The sequence below is a fragment of the Mesoplodon bidens genome, assembly GCF_964165515.1.
Source record: "Mesoplodon bidens genome assembly, chromosome: 1".
Taxonomy (NCBI): Eukaryota; Metazoa; Chordata; class Mammalia; order Artiodactyla; family Ziphiidae; genus Mesoplodon; species Mesoplodon bidens.
In genome coordinates, this window is record NC_138176.1 from 23,663,892 (window position 1) to 23,685,663 (window position 21,772).

The following is a 21,772-nucleotide window of genomic DNA, read 5'->3' on the forward strand; positions in this document are numbered from 1 at the left end:
TCCAATTTGGTTGTCCAAATGAAGGACAAGTCAGCAAGAATGGCTGACATTTATATTTATTAGTAAAGGGAATTCAAGTAATTGTGCAATGTCTGGGCTTGTGGATATTTGTTTCATAATTTTGAATGGAGTTTCTTTTGCCCACCCTAGGGGAGAATTTTTGCCCAAGTCCTTACTGAAGGTTATCTGCTGTGTACCCCTTCACACAATGCTTGGCTGGACACAGATCAGAAGAGTAGGTCACATAGATTCATAAGATTTGAATTGCTTTTCCTGTCCCTATGAATTAATCTTTTAAATGTCAGCATTTTAAACTTGCCCTTTTCAAAAAATATGATACCATATGAACCTTACTTAATTGAAAATACATTTCTATTTCAAAGGTTTTTTGTTTTCTTCCCCACCCCCAAAATGGGAAAAGCTAACAAAACAAGCAAAAAAACTTGTTAAAGGATGGGCTGTCTGTGAGGGATGCTGGGTTTTGTCAGTTTTTCTAAGAAACTTTATTCCTTAAGAATCTCAACTAATTCCGCAGGCTATATATATATATATATATTTTTTTTACAGGTTTGGGATTTTATAAAGCAGACTTTATCTTCTCCTGCTTACTAGTGGGAAATTTATTTATTTATTTATTTTGTGATACGCGGGCCTCTCCCGTTGCGGAGCACAGGCTCCAGACGCACAGGCTCTGCGGCCATGGCTCATGGGCCCAGCCGCTCCGTGGCATGTGGGATCTTCCCGGACCAGGGCACGAACCCGTGTCCCCTGCATCGGCAGGCGGACTCCCAACCACTGCGCCACCAGGGAAGCCCACTAGTGGGAAATTTAGAATCATATGATTCCAGTCAAGCTTTAAAAGGGATATAGCAAGTCTTTTACAGCTGCATTGTTTTTACAGTCATTCATTTTGGTATCAAATCTTATAGATTACTGATTACTCACATGTCTTCTATAACAACCTTTGAGTTAAGATGGTAAGATATTCATATGCCCATTTCACAGATTAGGTAACTGAGACCAAAGGAGACCAAATGACTTGCATGAAGTCATCCAGCCGGTTAATGGGACAACAGGATTAGAGGTGGGAGGAGCTGTCAATGCTTTTCCCACCTATAATGATGAAACCCAAGTCCAGAGCGATGGGTTCAAATCCTAAGACTGCTGCGAACTAGCTGTGGTAACCCTGAGCAAATGGTTAAAACTTTCTTCACTTCAGCTTCCTCATCTGTAAAATGAACAAACATTGCCCACTTTTCTCTAGACTGAGATTCTGTGAAGAATAAAATGAGATCATTTTGATAGTACAAAATGCTGAAATGTAAACAAAATAACCATCATTATCTTAAACAATAATAGGGCTGAGTCCAATGTCATATCATGTGTAAGGCAAGGTGTCTCCTGTCCTTCCTCCAACACAGTTAGGGAACCAGATATAAAGAAGGGGATTTGGGGGTCCAGAACACATGGGAAGTGGTCCTTGATTATATCAGGGAGGCTGAATTTTTTAAACTGTGTATGTAAGTCATTTATTCATGTGGATGATCAGACTGTAAACAAAGCCTTCAGAGAAACTGAATATCAAATTGGAGCTGATAATCAAACACTTAATTTTCCAAATCTTGAAACTTTGGGGAGTTGGTGCCCTTCACATTTGGAGAGCATCCATCTTAGTAAACTCCTGTCTGCCAAGGAATGTCACAGGGATCCTGTCACACAGACAGATGCTCCCATCTATCGGAGGGAACCGGGCTGCCTTTTGAGCCCGGGGCTCAGACAAGCCCCAACCCCTGGAGGAGCTGCAGACAAGCACCTCCGACTCCCCTTCCTCTGATGTTGTCTTTCAGGGTGACGTCCAGAGGACATTCATCCAAGTGGACTTCGGGGATGGCATCGCAGTGTCTTATGTCAACCTCAGCTCCATGGAAGATGGGATCAAACACGTCTATCACAATGTGGGCATTTTCCGAGTGACCGTGCAGGTGGACAACAGTCTGGGGTCTGACAGCGCCGTCCTGTACTTACATGTAACTTGTATGTTATTACTGTTGTTGGTTTATGACATAGTTTAGATATTGTGTCCTTTTAAAGATATAATCCAAAATCCCTTATCTAGAAGAAGCTCACTAGTTACCTTTTAGCAGGAGAGGAAAGGAGAGTGAGAGAACCAAGTGGGGAGAAAGCAAGAAGAAGCCAGGGTTTAGTTTTGAGTGATCTGGACTCTGGTTTGCTTCAGATTGTTCTCTTGCACTGACTCTGCCTCTTCCAGATGCTTCTGAGAGACGATACCTGTGTCTGTGCTGGGCCTGAGCAGCTTGCTGGGCTGGTTGATTGAATATGAATTTGTTGGGGGGGAGGGTTGGGGGTTTTTTTCTTTTTTTTTTTTTTTGGTCAGAAATGTTGGAGAACAATCCCCATTAGCACAAGTAATGGAATTTCTCCCCATCTGATTTTTTTTCTCTTCCCATGTTATATCTCATTATTAATAATTCTTTTAGACTTTTGTTCCTTTTTTTAAAAAGGAGTATGTTTCCTGGACTTTGATCTGTGATGATTTGGTCCTAGAAGGTGGCATAGAGGGAAAGAGGGTAAACAATGTTAAGGAAGCTACATTTAGAAATAGTTTCAAAAAGTATTAAAGCTTTTCCCCCACTGAGGAGTTCAAAGGTGTCCTAATGAGACAATGATATCTCCTAAGCTGTGTTTAGTAAAAATGTTTGCCATGAATGCCTCTTATGCTTGGTGTATGGGTGTCCCCAGACAGGCATAGGACTTGTTTAGATTGCTGGATAAATGGCTTACTTTTAAATGAAAGTTAGCCCCTTTATATAAATGGTCATGTTCAGATTCCAAGTTCTAGGCCAGGAGTATTAAGGCTAGGCAGTATTCCATGCCTCTCACCTGACTTTTGTGCATGGAACCAAACTGAGCACAGAAAGTACCAAGTAGAATCTCTTTTGCTAAGCTGATGTGATCCAGTGGGTGAATAAGACTATTTAGGGGTCCCCAAGAGATTGTTCCTTACTGAGGTTTCCTGCCCTGTCAGCCATTCTTGATCCTTATCTCCTGTACACTCAGGACCCAAGTGCTTCAAAGAAACACGCCCATCCTTCTTTGAGTTTAAACAGAGTTCTGCAAGATTCCCACTATGCCAACTCCACATCCCCCTTTTCAGCTAACGTTTGTTAAGCTCCTACTGTGTGCCAGGCTTTGTGCTAAACATGTCCTTTATGTATATGATCTTCCTTTTCAAAACAACCCTATGAAGTAGGCACTATTAGAAACACTACCTTACAAAGAACAGTGAGGTTCAGAAGGCTTAAATCACCCATTTGAAGTTGCAGACCTACTGTCTGCCAGAGCCAGCCTTCAGACTCAGGTCTCCCTGCCTCCAGAATCCCAGCGCTTGGCCACTAGGTTATTATCAGTGCCTGTGCTGGCTTGCGGTTAGAGGATCCAAGTCTCCATCAGTCCTTATTCGCCTCCACATCTTTGCACATCATCCCAAAGGAATGTGAACATTTAGGTTAGAGGCAGTGTACTGGCTGTACAACTACATAGGTTCCAGACGCATTTCCCAGGCTCTCTTCCGGCTGACTGCCGCTTCTCAGCTGTCCTAGATAGACTTCCTGGAGTTGCCTCTCACTAAAAGATAATCCGTCCCTATATATCAGTATCTATAAGGACAAAAGTGATAATATCCTAAGACTAATCCTAAAATATTTAAAAACTACGTAACAAACCTTGGTTATTAGTAACAAAAATAAATGACAACATAAATGGCAGTACATTTGCTGAGAATGGCTGCCTACCTGGCAGCTTATCCTTCTGCACAGCTTGTTCTATAAGGCGGATTTTTGTTAAAGATCTACTCTCCTGAAGAATTACAGTTATTATATTCCATATCCCATATATGTATTAAACATCCCTGGACTCTAAGCATGTGTCAATACTGATTTAAAATTCAGCAGCAGCTTTTCGTCTCAGTTTCTCAGGGTTTCCCATAGAGTCATCCATAGCTCCCCATCCTGGTTGCCCTGTGGACTCTTCTTCACCTTACATATAATCAGATCCCATGAGGGAAGCTTGCCTATCCTGGTTCTCTCATGGGCTTACTGAATCCTGGGAAGGAAAAGAGCACAGAGGTTGCCTCTGCTTCAGATGAAGGGTTACTGAAGCCATGACTTCTGAAAGAAATGAGCTGCTTTGTACGCTTGCAATTTTTTTCATCTCATTAGCCTGATTGAATGGCTTAAGTGATTTGACCTCAACCTCAGTAGCAGGTGATTTGTAATGGAAAGTTTCATGTTCTGATTTTAATTTTGTCAGACTCATCTTGGGTTAAGCGGTTGGATGAGCAGGGCTCCTATCATGGGACCCCTTTCTAAGCCTGGTCTTGGGATTATTTTTAAAGTTTTCATTAATTCACATACATATAAAGGCCTTGGCATGAGCAGTGCCAGCAGGTTCTGACATGTTTGCTAGGGCTTCTCTCCTGAAGGGCCCGTCATGCGTTACTGTGCATATGAACTTCTTTGCTTATTCTCACACCTCTACCATGACGGGCAACATTTGGCCTTCCTTTCATATGGCGAAAGCAAGGATTAGAGAAGTTCTATGATTTGACACTATTTTACACCAAGAGGAAGTCACGGTAAAATCATAATTGACTTACATTCCCCCTGCTCTCAAATACGGAGAGTAACATGGCAATTTTTAGTGCCATGGTGGCAGGATAGTGAAGGGATGTATGGCTTTGTAGGAAAAACAAAAACGAGCACTGGACTGAGTTGGGAGTTGTTAGGTCCAGATGATGGCCTGAACTCTTAGCTGAGTTACTGCATTTTTCTGAAACTAGTTTTTCTCCTCCATCATGTGAGGAATGCATGTCTTGTTTCTCAGAGGTTCTATCAAGTAACTCATGCTGTGCCCTGTCAACTGGCCAAGCTTGATTTTCCATCATCACGATGCAGCCTGTGCATTGGTATTTAGTGGGTTCTGAGCAGCCACTCAGCTCAGCTTACCAAAGCCTGCCCTCTGCTCCTCTCATCCAACCCCCCTCCCCCTACCCAGGGCTCTTCCAGAAAACCCCACGGCCTGTCTTCAACACATACTTCCTCACCTTCCAGTTCAAAAAGGTGCTTTGATTCTAAATCAGAAGTTCTTAAATACTGGTTTGCAAAGGTCATCAGAAGCAAATGGAGATGATGTTCCTGCTGTAATGTTTCCAGGATGGGGAGGCTCTCTCGGGGCAGCTGAGTAATCTGTTGCAGCCTGACAGTTGAGAATTCCTTGAGGAATATTCACTGTACTCTGCTAGTTTGCAAACTAATTAGACACGGGGTGCAGCCAGGGTTGCCTTCAAATGGATGGAGCAGAGAATTGAAAGGACATGCAGATTTCTGCTCAGAAATCTGCCCTTATCTCAGCCAGTCTTGCAGGAAAAAGAAAAAAAAAAAATCACTGAAGATTGTGCAAACTTGCAGAATAGGAGGTGATAAAAAAGGTGAGGTGGATTTTCCGATACTTCCCGAACCTCTCTTCTCAACTACCCCGTCACATAGGAGCCCTTTGCAGATGTCTTTCTGTCCCCATCTTAGGCTAAAGTGATCAGTGTCTTGAAAACCTGTGTAGCTTTGTAACTATTCACACGACGATTATATTGGCCAGTGAATGTCAGACCTGGGTTTTGTAAAATGTGGTTAATGAGCCACCTGCTCCAAAATTACATGGTAAAAATACAGTGTCCTGGGCCCCTTTCCAGACCTATTGAATTAGAATTTCTGGCAGTGTGACATCATAATCTGCCTTGAACAGATGAGTGTGATTCTCATGCCCACTGAAGTTTGAGGGACTCTGTTGTAGGATCTCATCTTCACACTTTGAATTTCTTTTATTTCTTCTGGTAGATTTTTTTTAACCTTTCAGACAAACAGCAATATGATACATGCACCATATTTAATTAGATGGTCAGAGGAGGTCTTCAGAACAAATGCCAGAGGCAGGTCACTGATCAGCACGCACAGAGACACACACAGACACACACACAGTGTTCAGTCACACAAACAGCACTTGTTCCCTGCAGCACAGAAAGACCAAGCAAGAGAAGGGAAACAATTCACACAAGTAATTTCTCCCTTTCTCTCAGCTGCCTTGTGAAGATTCACAAAGAGTAATGCAGCGCCACCTGCTGTCCGTTTTGCTCATTAAAGGCACCTGTCCGAAGAAGCAGTACCTGCCAGCTTGTTCCACTCTCAGCGGAGTGCGGCCAGCCAGCTAGGGGCCTCCAGGGGCTGGAGTTTCACTTCGAAGGCTCTATTAGGGCAGATCACACCCTCTGTGCAGAAAAGCAAGGCTTGAAAGATAGGCTTTGGGGCAACAGGAACCAGATATATTGAACACATAAAAAGTAAATGAGCCCAAGAGGACTTGGCAATCTGAAAGCGAAATTCCACACATTTGTATGAATGGATGATGTATATGCACGCAAGAAGGAACTTATATAAACACACACGGACATTCTTCAGGGCCTAAAGTGATCTGCTGAGTGTCCTGAATACCTGTTAGATCTCATTGGCTTCGGCTCCTTCCCTCCATCTCTTTACTGCTGCTATTCCCTGCCATCCTGGCACCTGACAAGGCACCTCCTCCTCAAGGTCTTTGCCGCACACTCACCCTGGAGCTTCCCCAGTAGATACACGGTGCACTTCTGCACGTTATTCAGGTCGCTGCTCAAATGTCCTTGCTTCCAAGAGACTTTGCTTGACCACCCTATCAAAAATAGCAGGCTCTCACCCACCCCCTCTCCTTGCAGGCACTGCCTCTCTTAATGATACATAAGCTCCACCAAGGGCCAGGTGTCCCAGCACCGAGAATCATGCCCAACACATAATAGCACTCAAAAACTACTGAGTGACGGAGTGGCCATACTTCAGGAACAAGACTCAACTTTTGTCATTAACAGGACACACAGGCATCATCCTTTGACCTTTGGACTTTAAAAGAAAAATTGTTGGGTGCTCATATGTGAGAGACCAAGATGAACCCTTTTAGGATGGAACTGGCATGTCTCCCAGAGCTTATCTAGTTCTTGCATCCTAGCTGGTCCATGTAACTCTAACTGGGGAGTCAGGAGGAGTGTCACAGAAGAGGGGGCCCTGGAACTGAGATTTGGAGATGACAGGTGCCATAAGAAAGGTGTGTAAGCAAAGTCCTCGGGTGGGACAGGGCACCTGCTGGAGCATATCATGTGATGCGGGGGACAGCAAGAGCCACGTAGTAAACAAGAGCCTGTGTAACGAGCATTGCCCAATGCCTGCAACATTTCTAAGTCATCAGGAAGTGGTGACTCTTAATAGCTATTTTGTTAACATGGGTCTTCTCGAGCATTTGTCAGCTGGCCCAGGCTCTGAACTTGAACTGCTTTGGTTCACACGCTGGAATTGAGGAAGGTCACCTTCCTCTGTTCATCTCTGCATGGAGCTAACAGTAGTGCCTACTTCATAAGGTTGTTGTGAAGATTAAATGAGAATAAGAAGTCATTCACAGAATATGTGGCACACGGTCATTGGTCTGTAAACGATGCCCTTTTATTATCTCATTGAACCATTCTGACTTATGATCAACTACTTCTTATCATATGGCTTATAAACCAGAAAATCAATTCTACTCTGTTTGCTGGTCACCAAGCCTCTAATCTATAAAGAAAGAAAAACATGGACAAAAGCAGAAATAGGAAAGTATACGTTTCTGTTCACTTACACAGCCAATGTTCCAGTACCTGCTACGTCTCAAGAACTGTGCACATCCTTACACATAAAGATAAATATGAAGGACTCTCGCCCTCCAAAAGTTTGCAGCCTGTGTTCTCTGTATCACAAATTTTAGATGTGTACATATTAGCTCTCATTATTATTATAATTAGGTAATGGGAATGTTCATCTTGATCAAGTGAGTAGCATGGCTTTCTAGAAAAATCACTCTCATAACAATTTGAAGGGTGAGAAGGTACATAGTCATTGCTATACATTGTATGAATGTATATATTATATATATATATATATATATATATATACACACATTATACAGAATGAACTTATGCAAACACACATATACATATTTCAGGGCCAACAAGGCCAACATGCTCTATGTCCTGAATACCCCTGAGATCACATCTGCTTCCACTCTTTTTCTCCATTTAGTTCTCTATTTCTTGCTGTTCTTTAAACATGGAGAGCCACCTCCTCCTCAAGGTCTTTGTACTTGCTCTGCCCTCGCCCTGGAGCATATATTTTATTCTAAGTGATGGGGCCACCTGGCCCTTGGTCCAACTTATGTATTATGGAGGGAGGCAGGCGTTAACGCATAGAGCAGGATGGATGGATTAGAGTGGGGAAAGGTTAGAGGCTGGAAAACCTGTAGGAGTTTGTACCAGTCTGTGTGAGACAGGTGTTTAGTGTATGAACCAGGGCAGGATGAGAAGAGCTCTACCTGAGAGAGAATTTATGAAACCAAATCAATGGTTTCCTCAGTGGATATGGATGGCAAAGAAATAAGGAATTGGGATTGACTGTCTGCTTCTGGGTTGTTCCCCTGGATAAACATTGGTCATTCATCAAGATTGGATAATACAGATTGGGGGAAAACAGTGGATTTCTAGGGAACCTTTGGCTGCTAATTGAGTCTGGAGTCAAGAAGGTGGTTTTGGAGCCCTAAGCATATAGTTCACAGTTTAAGGTCAGGGTGTGGATGGTATTACTCAGCAGAAGAGAGTAGATGGAGGGAGAGAAAGGCCAAAGACAGTACCCTAGGAGACACATTAAATGGTCAAGCAGAAGAGGAGGAAGTAATTAAAGTAATTAAGGTGCAAAGGCCTGAGGTACCACATCCTTCTCCACCTCATGGGATAAAGATGGGGATGATGGATTTTTGTCATGTTCACCTCATGGGATAAAGATGGGGATGATGGGTTTTTGTCATGTTCACCTGAAAAGAAAATGCATTTTGTCTGGTAAAAGTAACTCAAAGAGAAGGTCAGGGGTCATAGGATAGGTCTCTAGGGAGGGGATATTTATATCTTTGTGGGTTTGTACATCTGATGAAGGTTTCTGGTCTAATGGGTCTCCATAGGTAGAATCATCCTCTTTTTCAGCTGAGCGCATCCTGAGAACCTGAGGACCACAGAGCTCTCTCTGCCCCCTCATGCCTGCCTTTGTCCTGGACAAGCTCAACTCAACACCACACTTACCTAACCGGGTGGCTTTACATACACTCACACAAACACACACTCACAGTTACATACAAACATGCACATTTACATATACTCACACACACATTTAAAATCCAGTAAAGAATAAAGAATAATTACATGTAGAATGGTTTGGGGATCTGTGTAAGAACCACCACCAACCCCTAACCCTCATCCCACATGGATTCTCGGAGGTTTTCACAATCCTGGTTCACCACCGAGAATATAACTTCTTGGAAATGCTTTGCATCTCTCCCTGTGAAATCTCATATTATGCCTGTTCCTTTAAGGACTTCTTCAATTACTTGTAAGTTTTTAAACTCTTACACATAAATAACTCAAGGTTTAGGCCTGGAAGAAAGATCGGTAAATGGACAAAATTGAGACACAACTGTTCATGATATATCCTTTTCCCCAGAGTAGGGACAGCACCCAAGCACTTCCTTCAGGGAGCCCGACTGATGGTTGGGAGGCTTCCAGAAGGAATGTGTATGCTCTTCATATCAGGGAAGGCAGGTGAAGCAGAAAGAGCTCTTCCCTCTCCAAGCCTCCTCTCTGCTCTTGTGCCTCAGGTCCCCTGGAGCATGTACACCTGTCTCTTCCCTTCGTCACCACGAAGAACAAAGAGGTCAACGCGACTGCTGTGCTGTGGCCCAGCCACGTGGGCACGCTCACTTACGTGTGGTGGTACGGAAATAACACCGAGGTGGGTCAGCCTTCCGCGTGGGCTTTGTGCGGCTCCACACAAACTGGCCAAACCGCAGAAGGGAAAGAAAGTCATGGCTTACGTGACTCAAGAGACTAGAGGTTGTCGCAGCTCCGGGAACAGTGGGCTCCGAGTGCCCTAGTCATCTCGTCAGTCTCTGTCTCTCTCACCACTGCGCCCCTACCTCTTTTTTTTTTAAATTTCTATCGGAGTATAGTGGATTTACAATGTTGTATTAGTTTCAGGTGTACAGCAAAGGGAATCAGTTATACATATGTCCACTCTTTTTTAGATTCTTTTCCCATATAGGCCATTACAGAGCATCGAGTAGAATTCCCTGTGCTATACAGTAGGTCCTTCCTAGTTATCTATTTTATATATAGTACTGTGCCTGCGTTACCTCTGCCTTCCTCTGAGTTAGCCTTCTCCTCCAGTTGGGCTTTGCTCTGCAGTGACCCTTAGCAGGAGCCTGAGCTTTATGTTTGCACAGCTCAGCAGAGAAAACAAGCCGTCTTTCTACAAAGTTCTAACAGAAGTCCCAGAACGGAGTAATGTCGGCCAGGCCTTGACCACGGTGCTGGGGACAGAAACAGAGCTGCTGAAGTCAGCCTCCCTAGATCCATCTAGACCAAGAGAAGGGAGGGAATGGCCCTCAAAAGGAAAAGAGGCCAGTGGACACCAGACAGGCAAGAGCCACAGATGTCTGTGCAACCCAGCTCCCCGCCGTGACCCCCTCACCCTGGATCAGACGCAGCCCTTCTTTAGCTCAGCTTTCTGTTTTATGTTTTCCCCCAAATATTCCCTGTGATCCAAAGTGGGCAGCAGTTTCAACACCAGTAGAAACCTTAGACCTCATTTACTCTGTCCTTCATTTTACAGATGAGAAAGTAAAATGTCCTTCATTTTACAGGTGAAGTGGCTTCTTCCAATCTCATTCAGCTGCTTCACGCACATCCAAGACCTTCTCAGGCCTGCCTGGGTTTTTCTTCCCCTCACACCAGGCTTCATGCTCTGTTTCAGTTTGGAATTCACTCCATTCTCAGAAATTAAAATTTGCTTGCAAATGTTAGTTAAGGCAGTAGAACTCAGGCCCCGAAGCCTCCCTTCCCAGAGGGCCCTGGGACCAACTGCTCTGGATTGGAAAGCCTCATCTCCTTCCAGCAGAGTTGCTTTCACTTGTGACTTTGCTCTTCAAATGCAATGCATCTGTGAGCACAGATGCATTGTATTTGTGAATACAAATCTTCTACTTCAGAGCTGAGTGTTGGCTTTAACTGGAGCCATAATTTTCCACAAGCCTAGGGAGGAAACCTCTCCTGACACCCGACCTGCTGCATGCCTGACAGTCAAAGGAATCTCTTACCTCTACTGCTGACATAAATCAACTGAAAAGAAACCCTTTTTTATTTCTTATGAAACCATGCATGTAAATTGGGCCCAGAGTGGGCCCACTACCTATAGTAGAAGACGAGAAATCTATTTATTTGCCTGAAAGCTAGTACTAGAAGTTGACAGTACTAAACAACTTCTTTTTTTGTTTGTTTTTCCTTAAGCTTTTAGAAGAAAACCAAATTCTCAACAGATTATGTTCAGTAGGCCTTTTTTTCAATTTTTAAAAACATCTTTATTGGAGTATAATTGCTTTGCATTGTTGTGATAGTTGCTGCTGTATTAACAAAGTGAATCAGCTATACGTATACATATGTCCCCATATCCCCTCCCTCTCGCGTCTCCCTCCCACCCTCCCTATCCCACCCCTCTAGGTGGTCACAAAGCACTGAGCTGATCTCCCTGTGCTATGCAGCTGCTTCCCACTAGCTATCGGTTTTACATTTGGTAGTGTATATATGTCAGTGCCACTCTCTCACTTCGTCTCAGCTTACCCTTCCCCCTCCCTGTGTCCTCAAATCCATTCTCTACATCTGTGTCTTTATTCCTGTCCTGCCTCTAGGTTCTTCAGAACGACTTTGTTTTTTTGTTTTTTTTTAGATTCCATGTATATGTGTTAGCATATGGTATTTGTTTTTCTCTTTCTGACTTACTTCACACTGTATGACAGTCTCTAGGTCCATCCACCTCATTACAAATAACTCAGTTTCGTTTCTTTTTATGGCTGAGTAATATTCCATTGTATACATGTGCCACATCTTCTTTATCCATTCATCTGTTGATGGACACTTAGGTTGCTTCCATGTCCTGGCTATTGTAAATAGTGCTGCAGTGAACACTGTGGTACATGACTCTTTTTGAATTATGGTTTTCTCAGGGTATATGCCCAATAGTGGGATTGCTGGGTCATATGGTAGTTGTATTTTTAGTTTTTTAAGGAACCTCCATACTGTTGTCCATAGTGGCTGTATCAATTTACATTCCCACCAACAGTGCAAGGGGGTTCCCTTTTCTCCACACCCCCTTCAGCATTTATTGTTTGTAGATTTTTTGATGATGGCCATTCTAACTGGTGTGAGGTGATACCACATTGTAGCTTTGATTTGCATTTCTCTAATGATTAGTGATGTTGAGCATCCTTTCATGTGTTTGTTGGCAGTCTGTATATCTTTGGAGAAATGTCTATTTAGGTCTTCTGCCCATTTTTGGATTGGGCTTTTTTTTTTTTTTTTTTTTGCGGTACACGGGCCTCTCACTGTTGTGGCCTCTCCCGGACGCGCAGGCTCAGTAGCCATGGCTCACAGGCCCAGCCGCTCCGCAGCATGTGGGATCCTCCTGGACCGGGACACAAACCCATGTCCCCTGCATCGGCAGGTGGACTCTCAACCACTGAGCCACCAGGGAAGCCCCCACTCTTTTTTCTTTATTCTGCTCTGCAGTAGTTATTTCCATGATTTTATCCTCCAGGTCACTTATCCGTTCTTCTGCCTCAGTTATTCTGCTATTGATTCCTTCTAGACAATTTTTAATTTCATTTATTGTGTTATTCATCATTGTTTGTTTGCTCTTTAGTTCTTCTTGGTCCTTGTTAAACATTTATTTTATTTTCTCCATTCTTTTCCAAGATTTTGGATCATGTTTACTATCATTACTCTGACTTCTTTTTCAGGTACACTGCCTATTTCCTCTTCATTAGTTTGTTCTAGTGGTTTTTTACCTTGCTCCTTTATCTGCTGCGTTTTTCTGTTTATTCATTTTGCTTAACTTACTGTGTTTGGGGTCTCCTTTTCTCAGGCTGCAGGTTCATATTTCCCATTGTTTTTGGTGTCTGCCCTCAGCGGCTAAGGTTGGTTCAGTGGGTTGTGTAGGCTTCCTGGTGGAGGGGACTGGTGCTTGTGTTGTGGTGTATGAGGCTGGATCTTGTCTTTCTGGTGGGCAGGATCACATCTGGTGGTGTGTTTTGGGGTGTCTGTGAACTTAGTATGACTTTAGGCAGCCTCTCTGCTAATGGATGGGGTTGTGTTCCTGTCTTGCTAGTTGTTTAGCATGGAGTATCCAGCACTGGAGCTTGCTGGTCATTGAGTGGAGCTCGGTCTTAGCAGTGAGACAAAGATCTCTTGGAGATCTCTCACCAATTGATGTTACATGGAGCCAGGAGGTCTCTGGTGGTCCAGTGTCCTGAACTCGGCTCTCCCACCTTAGAGGCTCAGGCCTGACACCCGGCCAGAGCACCAACACCCTGTCAGCCACACGGCTCAGATTTCTAAGGGTTTTCCTTTCCTCAGACGGAAGTTTCCAACGTCTTTCAACCATATACACGGCCCCTTGAGTCACTGCTTTTTCACCACCTCTGGAGGTGGTGAGTAAGTTCACTCCAATCCTCCATCCATAGCTTGCATGTTAAGAACTTTCAGACTTTGAGCATGTTTTTTCCCCCTTGCTTGGGTTCTGAAACTGGCTGGAGTTGGGTTGCATTGGACATAGAGCCCAGTCTCAAGTAGAATTTTTATGCTGGGCTTTAGTCTACTGTCTGCTACACAGGGAGTTAAATGAATTTTGATTTGTAAATTAATTAAGGAAAGACAGGAATGAAATGTTTATGGAGAGTTAGTCGAGGGAGGTCAGTAGGCTAATAATCTTTTTCCTCTAGGACCCCGGTATCCAATTGCATTACAGGCACTGCTCCAAGTCTTTCTTTTTCTTTTTTGAGTCCTCAAACCACTGTCCAATTAGTACATGTTTCCATAGCAGCTTCTTCCAGGAAACTGCTGATAGGGCTTCTCAGAGGAAGCTGAGCCACACAAGGCCACACCTGTCTAACTAGTGTAGTTTGGTGTCCATTGTTGCTGTGTTCCACTGTAATTCTATGTAAATAGTACACCCTGGAGAGGAGCACTGGCACCTTATAGACTTGCCGTGACTACTGCTTAAATCTGGATTAGTATGAACCCCCTCCTTAATATTGCCTCAGATTAAGGGATTTGCTTGATACAAGTAGGTTATCAACAAAGAGAGGTACATCCCACCAGCAAGCAAGACCTATGGATCTCCCCAGCCCTGAATCAGGATGATAGCAGAAAGGAGGTGTCAAATTCACAAAGAATGAGTAGAGTTTCTTGGGATCATGTCTCTAATAGTCCCTTTCTGGCCTGAACTTGAGGTGATGGGGAGGCATAGGTGGAGTCAGTCACACGGGGATGCCTCAGAAAGAGCTTCCACTGATTTAAAGAGCTTGTCCATGGCTCAGAGCTGGTGCCTATCTCATCTGTAATTGAACAGCTTTCCCTTCACTCTGTGGCCTCATTTGTTTTAGCCCCTGATCACCTTGGAGGGAAGCATATCATTCAAGTTTACTTCCGAAGGGATGAACACCATCACAGTGCAAGTCTCAGCTGGGAATGCCATCCTGCAGGACACGAAGACCATCGCGGTATATGGTGAGTGGTCCATCTGCTGATCCATCACTGCCCTCATCCATCCCTCTGATGAGGTGGTTTGCTACCTTGGTGCCGGAAGCCATCCTGGCTTATGAATCTTCCCAGGGAACAGAGGGTAGTGGTTGAGAAAGAGCTGAGTCAAGTCTCATCTCCTCCTCTGGGGAAGATATGGTTCACCAGCAACATAGTGGTCACAAAACCGCAAGAGGGTTTATTGCTTTTTCTTTTTTCAAACTGGCTTTGGTGCCCATAGAACGACTGTACGCCCACCTACCTTAGGTAGAGAAGAGTGAGTTTCATTATGTGTAAGGCTGATTCATTCCATTTGGTATTTTGGTGGTATTCAAAGAGCTAAAACCTATTATAAAAGAAAGTGGTTAATATTGAGGCTTTCTTTTTTAAAGTTCAACTTCAAGAGTCTTGATCATTAAGAAGAATCTGCCAATGTCTAAATGCTCTGAAAAGCTCCTCTGCAAATATGTATCATTTATAAAACACTCTGCTAGTCTAAAAGTGAAGAAAGGGTCATAACAAGCACATGTGCATCATTGTAGACTAGATATTAGTTTGAACAAACAGCTGTACAGAACAATCTGGTAATCAATTGGGGAAATTGAATGTGGTCAGGGTGTTACATGGAATGAAAATTTACTGAAATGGAAAGGTGGAAACCTTGGTGGAAAGCAGTTTATACAAATTGATCTCATTTTGGTAATTTTTTTCTGCATAGAAAGATAGTCAGATGGATCTGCACTAAGTGCTTTAGTAGATGGTAAAAATATGAACTTTTATTGTTAATATGAAAGCAGTACTAATGCATCCCGGAAAATTAAAATTTTAAAAAGGAAGAATTTAAAAGGAGATAGATAGGGAAATAAATGCTGTGCAGAGAGAGGGCAAGAGAGAGGCTCAAGGGAGGGAGGGAGGGAAGGTGAGACAGAGGTTGAGAGGGATGGAGAGACAGGCACAGAGACACACTAGCTCGTGGTCCAAACAATATCAATTGCTCCAGTTCCAGAATTAATTGATTCTGATGCAGGTTCTGTTTTTCATTTCTCATCTTGCTAACTTGACCTTCAAATTCAGAAAGTAATTTGTAAGCAACTTTGTATATGTCTGAGGACACTCTTCCTCTTGCATGGCTGCCTGTTAGATTACATAATGTTTCCTCCCTGTCCCCTTCCTGAAGAGACTTGATAAGCCCCAACAGTAAGTGAAAGTAAACCAGGGCTGTGGTTTTCCTACAAGGTCCCATCAGTGAGGCGACCTCTTAGCCAGGTGGCCCTAATGGAGGAGAGCTTTTGTTTCTCTTTCCTCTCCATCTCCTTTCTATGCTCTGGAAATGCATTTAATTCTCATAACAATTGTAGTGCAGGGTAGCCAATATTATTACTCTCATTTTTTTCAGAAAGGTAAATAACCTGCCCCAGCTAGTAAGTGGTGGAGCTGAGCTTCCCGCCCACGCCTTCTAGACCCAGGGCCCATGCTCTGAAATTACCCTACCTGATTGGCTCTCATGTGTTTTCCATCTGATGCTCTCTTTCCTCTCTCCCTCCTGGATTTCACCAGTGTCACTAATGGGCACTGACCCATTAGTCCAACAGCTATCTCCTCATTAGAACCACAGACAGAACTTTAAATCTAGAAGGTCTTTGGACTTACCTAGTCCAATCCATTATTTCACAGTTAGGAAATTGTGGCCCCAAAATGGGAAACTACCGGCTTAAAGTCATTCTGCTATTCAGTAACAGATCTAATGATAATAATAATGATGATGATGGTAGTGGTAGAAACTAATGTTGATGGATCCTTTATCAGCATCTGTTCTAAGCATTTGATATATATGATCTGTTTTATTGAATCCTCTGAACAGACTTATGAGAAATATGCTATGATTATCCCTGTTATACAAGTGAGAAAATATGGAGATAAGTATAATCTGAATAATCTGATAAGTATTATTCTGAATCTAGTTTCATGGAAAGCTTCTATCCCTTGCTATGCTTAGTTCTTCCTCTTCCTAAAATCCTTCTAAAGGCATCATTGAGAGTGGGTCATTCTCCATCATATGGGTTCTCTTCATTAAAAAGCATCTCTTGGGCTTCCCTGGTGGCGCAGTGGTTGCGAGTCTGCCTGCTAATGCAGGGGACATGGGTTTGAGCCCTGGTCTGGGAGGATCCCACATGCTGCGGAGCAACTAGGCCCGTGAGCCACAACTAGTGAGCCTGCACGTCTGGAGCCTGTGCTCCGCAACAAGAGAGGCCGCGATAGTGTGAGGCCCGCACACCGCGATGAAGAGTGGCCCCCGCTTGCCACAACTAGAGAAAGCCCTCGCACAGAAACGAAGACCCAACACAGGAAAAATAAATAAATTTTTAAAGAAAAAAGCATCTCTTAACTAAAAGTTTGAGCAGGGAGAGTGGTCTCTCCCTCCTCTAACAAAATTCCTGAGCCATCCAACATCCTTAATTCATCTTCAGTCAGATGGGTTGTCCAGAGTTTCATACATATAACTAGAAAATTCTAAGGACAGACATGACCTGTTAAAGGAAAATTGCATCACAGGGTATTAAACAGGCAAGATTGAATTCAACAGAAACAAATGGCAGGAATAGTTTTGAACTCTGGGATAAGCTAGTGGAAAGTACCAGAGGACTCTGGGGGCAGAGGATTATCAGTGTGGTTAAGCCACAGGTGTTTGCTAATTGGTGCTTGGGGAACTTAGGCTCCTACCCTCCCAGAGGCAGGGGTGCTATTTTTCCTTTTACATATATATATATCTTTATTGGAGTATAATTGCTTTACAATGTTGTGTTAGTTTCTGTAGTACAACAAAGTGAATCAGCTATACGTAACCATGTTGTGTTAGTTTCTGTAGTACAACAAAGTGAATCAGCTATACGTATACATAGATCCCTATATCCCCTCCCTCTTGCGTCTCCCTCCCACCCTCCCTATCCCACCCCTCTAGGTCATCACAAAGCATCGAGCTGATCTCCCTGTGCTATGCAGCAGCTTACCACTGGCCATCCATTTTATATTTGGTAGTGTATATAGATGTCAATGCTACTCTCTCACTTCGTCTCAGCTTCCCCTTCCCACCCTGTGTCCTCAAGTCCATTCTCTACATCTGCATCTTTATTCCTGCCCTGTAGGAATAAAGGTTCATTAATACCATATTTTTAGATTCCATATATGTGCGTTAGCACCCGGTGTTTGTTTTTCTCTTTCTTACTCTTCACTCGGTATGACAGACTCTAGGTCCATCCACCTCATTACAAATAACTGAATTTTGTTCCTTTTTATGGCTGAGTAATATTCCATTGTATATATGTGCCACATCTTCTTTGTTGGCTCATCTGTCGATGGACATTTAGGTTGCTTCCACGTCCTGGCGATTGTAAAAATAGCGCTGCAGTGAACATTGTGGTACATGTATCTTTTTTTTTTTTTTTTTTGCGTTACACGGGCCTCTCACTGTTGTGGCCTCTCCCGTTGTGGAGCACAGGCTCCAGACGCGCAGGCTCAGCGGCCATGGCTCACGGGCCCAGCCGCTCTGTGGCATGTGTGATCTTCCCGGACCGGGGCACGAACCCATGTCCCCTGCATCGACAGGCGGACTCTCAACCACTGTGCCACCAAGGAAGCCCCTATCTTTTTGAATTATAGTTTTCTCAGGGTATATGCCCAGTAGTGGGATTGCTGGGTCATATGGTAATTCTATTTTTAGTTTTTTAAGGAACCTCCATACTGTTCTCCATAGTGGCTGAATTAATTTACATTCCCACCAACAGTGCAGGAGGGTTCCCTTTTCTCCACACCCTCTGCAGCATTTATTGTTTGTAGATTTTTTGATGATGGTCATTCTGACCAGTGTGAGGTGATACCTCATTGTGGTTTTGATTTGCATTTCTCTGATAATTAGTGACATTGAGCATCTTTTCATGTGTTTGTTGGCAATCTGTATGTCCATTTCAGAGATGGCTCCCAGGACCTTGAGAAAGGCATTCCTGGATTGCAGAAGATTTACATCTCAAAGGTGCAGAGAAAGAATTTACAATCGCAAGTTTCTAAAGTAGATGCTCTAAGAAAAGGGAGGTCAGAGCCTGAAGTCCCGAAGAAACCTGTCTAAAGTTTAATTAAACTGAGGGGAAAGTTAAGACCATTATGGTCAGACAGAAGGAGGTATCATATTTGGGAAGTTGGCAGAGGAAAGATTGTCTGCCCAAAGCCACACAAGAGACTGGAGGCAAGAAAATTTAGTTTGCATGGTTTTCCTTAATTTCCTTCAGGGCTCAGGTTTGCCTTTAAATACAAAAAATAAAATGTAAATATATAGAATTCATCTCTCAGCAGCTGCAAAAAATACATATATTACTGGTGTTTACCCTTTTCAGTCCTCCCACACGCATCCCCTAGTTGTTGAATAAATTTAGGCATAACATTTCTCTCCACTGCTGTTTAGCATGCTAAGTAATTATGAAGGGAGCTGCACCATTTTTCTCATTTGTGTCTTTTTATTAAGATAAATATCTTCTTTTGAGATGAAGTCTCCACAGTTTGGTTAAGAGGTTTGGGGAAAGTGAAAATGACATACACATACATCTTCAAAGTGAAAAGTTAGGACTCAGTGGGTGATTCCTTGGCGCTGCTGTTTACCTTCCTACTAATTAGTATGCATTTCATTCTTCTCCATCAGAACTGAAATGGGGATATTCACCTATGGGGCCAGTGACTCGTAAAATAGTCAAACTTTGAAAAATACATGTTTGGAGTAAGCTGACTGCCCTAAGTACAGGCCTGATCATGTAAGAGTCTTCAGTGCCTGCGCCTAATAAATCTTCAGCAGTGTTAGGAAACTCACGAGTGGGTTTTTGTGTTTCCTGAACGTGTCATCGGCATTGCCGATGTTGCTAAACCCCTCCTGAAACACCAGAACATGCCTAAAACAAGAAAGAAATGTTTGTTGAATAACAAAATGCATAAATTACAGAGAGCCTCCACTGATGTTTATGCATTTATTTATTCAACAAACATATTAATTAAATGACTTCTAGTCATTGAAGAGCTAACGTGAACTGGGCACTGTCCCAAAGGGCCAGGAACACAGTGCCCCAGTCCTCACTGAACTAATATTCTTCTGTGGGAGACAGACAATAAAAAAAACAAATTATTTGTTTATTTATATTTTTATTGGAGTATAGTTGATTTACAGTGTTGTGTTAGTTTCAGGTGTACAGCAAAGTGAATCAGATATAGATATATATATATAGATATAGATATATAGATATATAGATAGATATATATATCTCCACTCTTTTTTAGATTGTTTTCCCATATAGGTCATTACAGAATATTGAGTAAAATTCCCTGTGCCATACAGTAGGTCCTTATTAGTTACCTTTTTTTTTTGCGGTACACGGGCCTCTCACTGTTGTGGCTTCTCCCGTTGCGGAGCACAGGCTCCGGACGTGCAGGCTCAGCGGCCATGGCTCACGGGCCCAGCCGCTCCATGGCGTGTGGGATCTTCCCAGACAGGGGCACGAACCCGTGTCCCCTGCATCGGCAGGCAGACTCTCAACCGCTGCGCCACCAGGGAAGCCCAGTTATCTATTTTATATATAGTAGTTTGTGTAGGTCAATCCCAATCTCCCAATTTGTCCCTTCCCCGCTTACCCCCCAAAACAAAATAATTTAAAAAGCAAGAAGAATAAAGAAGACAAATAGGGTCATATGGTGAAAGGTGTTAGAGTTGGTGAAAGGGAGGATACCTGAGGTTGCTGGTGGGAGGGGTTTCTCCCAGGAGAGACTGAAGGCTGAAAAGGAGCCAAGAAGGCTGTCATCTGGGACTTGGAGGTGTGCTGACATGGGAAGGAACACGGCATATGGAGAAACACAGGGAAGGATGGGGTCGTGGAGTGCAGGGCAGCCTGAGGGACATAAGACAGGAGGGAAAGTCGGCACTGGATTGTGTGAGACCATGAAGGTCATGATATGAATCTGAATCTTATTCAAAATGCAATGTGGAGCCTCCAGCAGATTTCAGGGGAGCGATGTGATCTGAGTATACCATGTGCCAAGACCCCCCAGGGCTGTGCTCTGAAACTCATCATCGTGCTAGGGCCAAGGCCATGCCAGCCAGCCAGTGACTGAGTGCGGTAGGAATACTGGGGCAAACCCATTCCTGGGACGTGGGGCTCCTCTGGCTGAGTTTGGCTCATGGACTTCCCATCAGTCTCGATGAACCTTCCTCCCTCTCTTGCACTAAGTGTCATATATGCATCACGGTCTGGCAGTGCTTCAAGCTCCTCTGACTTCCTCCCCATATTCTGTTACAGACAAGAGAATTCTTTTATTTCTGCACAAAATCCTTGCTTTTATAATTCCATCTACTTCCTGGAGGCCCAAGATGAACTCAGGGGCTACTGTGCCAACTAACAAAACCCTTGAATTGAAGACCTGAAAATGCCTTTAAATGAAACTTCCATGCAAACAGAATTTAGCAGTAGAGTGACTACAATGATGATTATAATTATATAATCATATAATAATTATTATGATGTAATGATAATGAAGCTATGTGCCCAACACAGTTGCACCATAAGAAAGAAAATCAAAACATGGTGGGGGAGATTATTCAGTCAGTAAATGCTTGAACTAGAGCTTGGATGTTGTGTGCATAGAAGGTGAGAGGATGGGGCATTCTAGGCAAGGGGCAGTGTGTGCAAAAAGGCCCAGGGTCATAAACCTGCGATGTTGTCAGGGCACTTCAGGTGTGCACAATTAGTGTCCAGGAGTGCAGGGACTAGAACTGGGAACAATGCACAAGGCTGTGGAGCTAAGTATGGGCCACAGACCAGGGCTTTGGTCTGGAAAAGGAGCTGAGAGGTAAGAGGGATGGGATATTGAACTTGCGTTGTAGTAAGGTCTCTCTGGTGAGTATGAAGGAAAAGGACCCTCCATTAGGGCTCTGCATAAAATATAAAGTACAGC

At 43.5% G+C, this 21,772-nt stretch overlaps 1 protein-coding gene across 7 annotated transcripts in view; it reads left to right on the plus strand.

Annotated features, from left to right (window-relative positions):
- SORCS1 (sortilin related VPS10 domain containing receptor 1) overlaps positions 1–21,772 on the plus strand; it is a 575,706-nt gene that overhangs the window by 517,607 nt on the left and 36,327 nt on the right. For 6 of the 7 annotated variants that reach the window (XM_081221934.1, XM_081221935.1, XM_081221930.1 and 3 more), the window contains exons 19-21: positions 1,848–2,034; positions 9,820–9,953; positions 14,656–14,779. In XM_081221934.1, coding sequence (XP_081078060.1) covers positions 1,848–2,034; positions 9,820–9,953; positions 14,656–14,779 — 445 coding nt within the window. The remainder of the gene's footprint in view (positions 1–1,847; positions 2,035–9,819; positions 9,954–14,655; positions 14,780–21,772) is intronic. The other variant, XM_081221933.1, reaches the window with a different exon arrangement.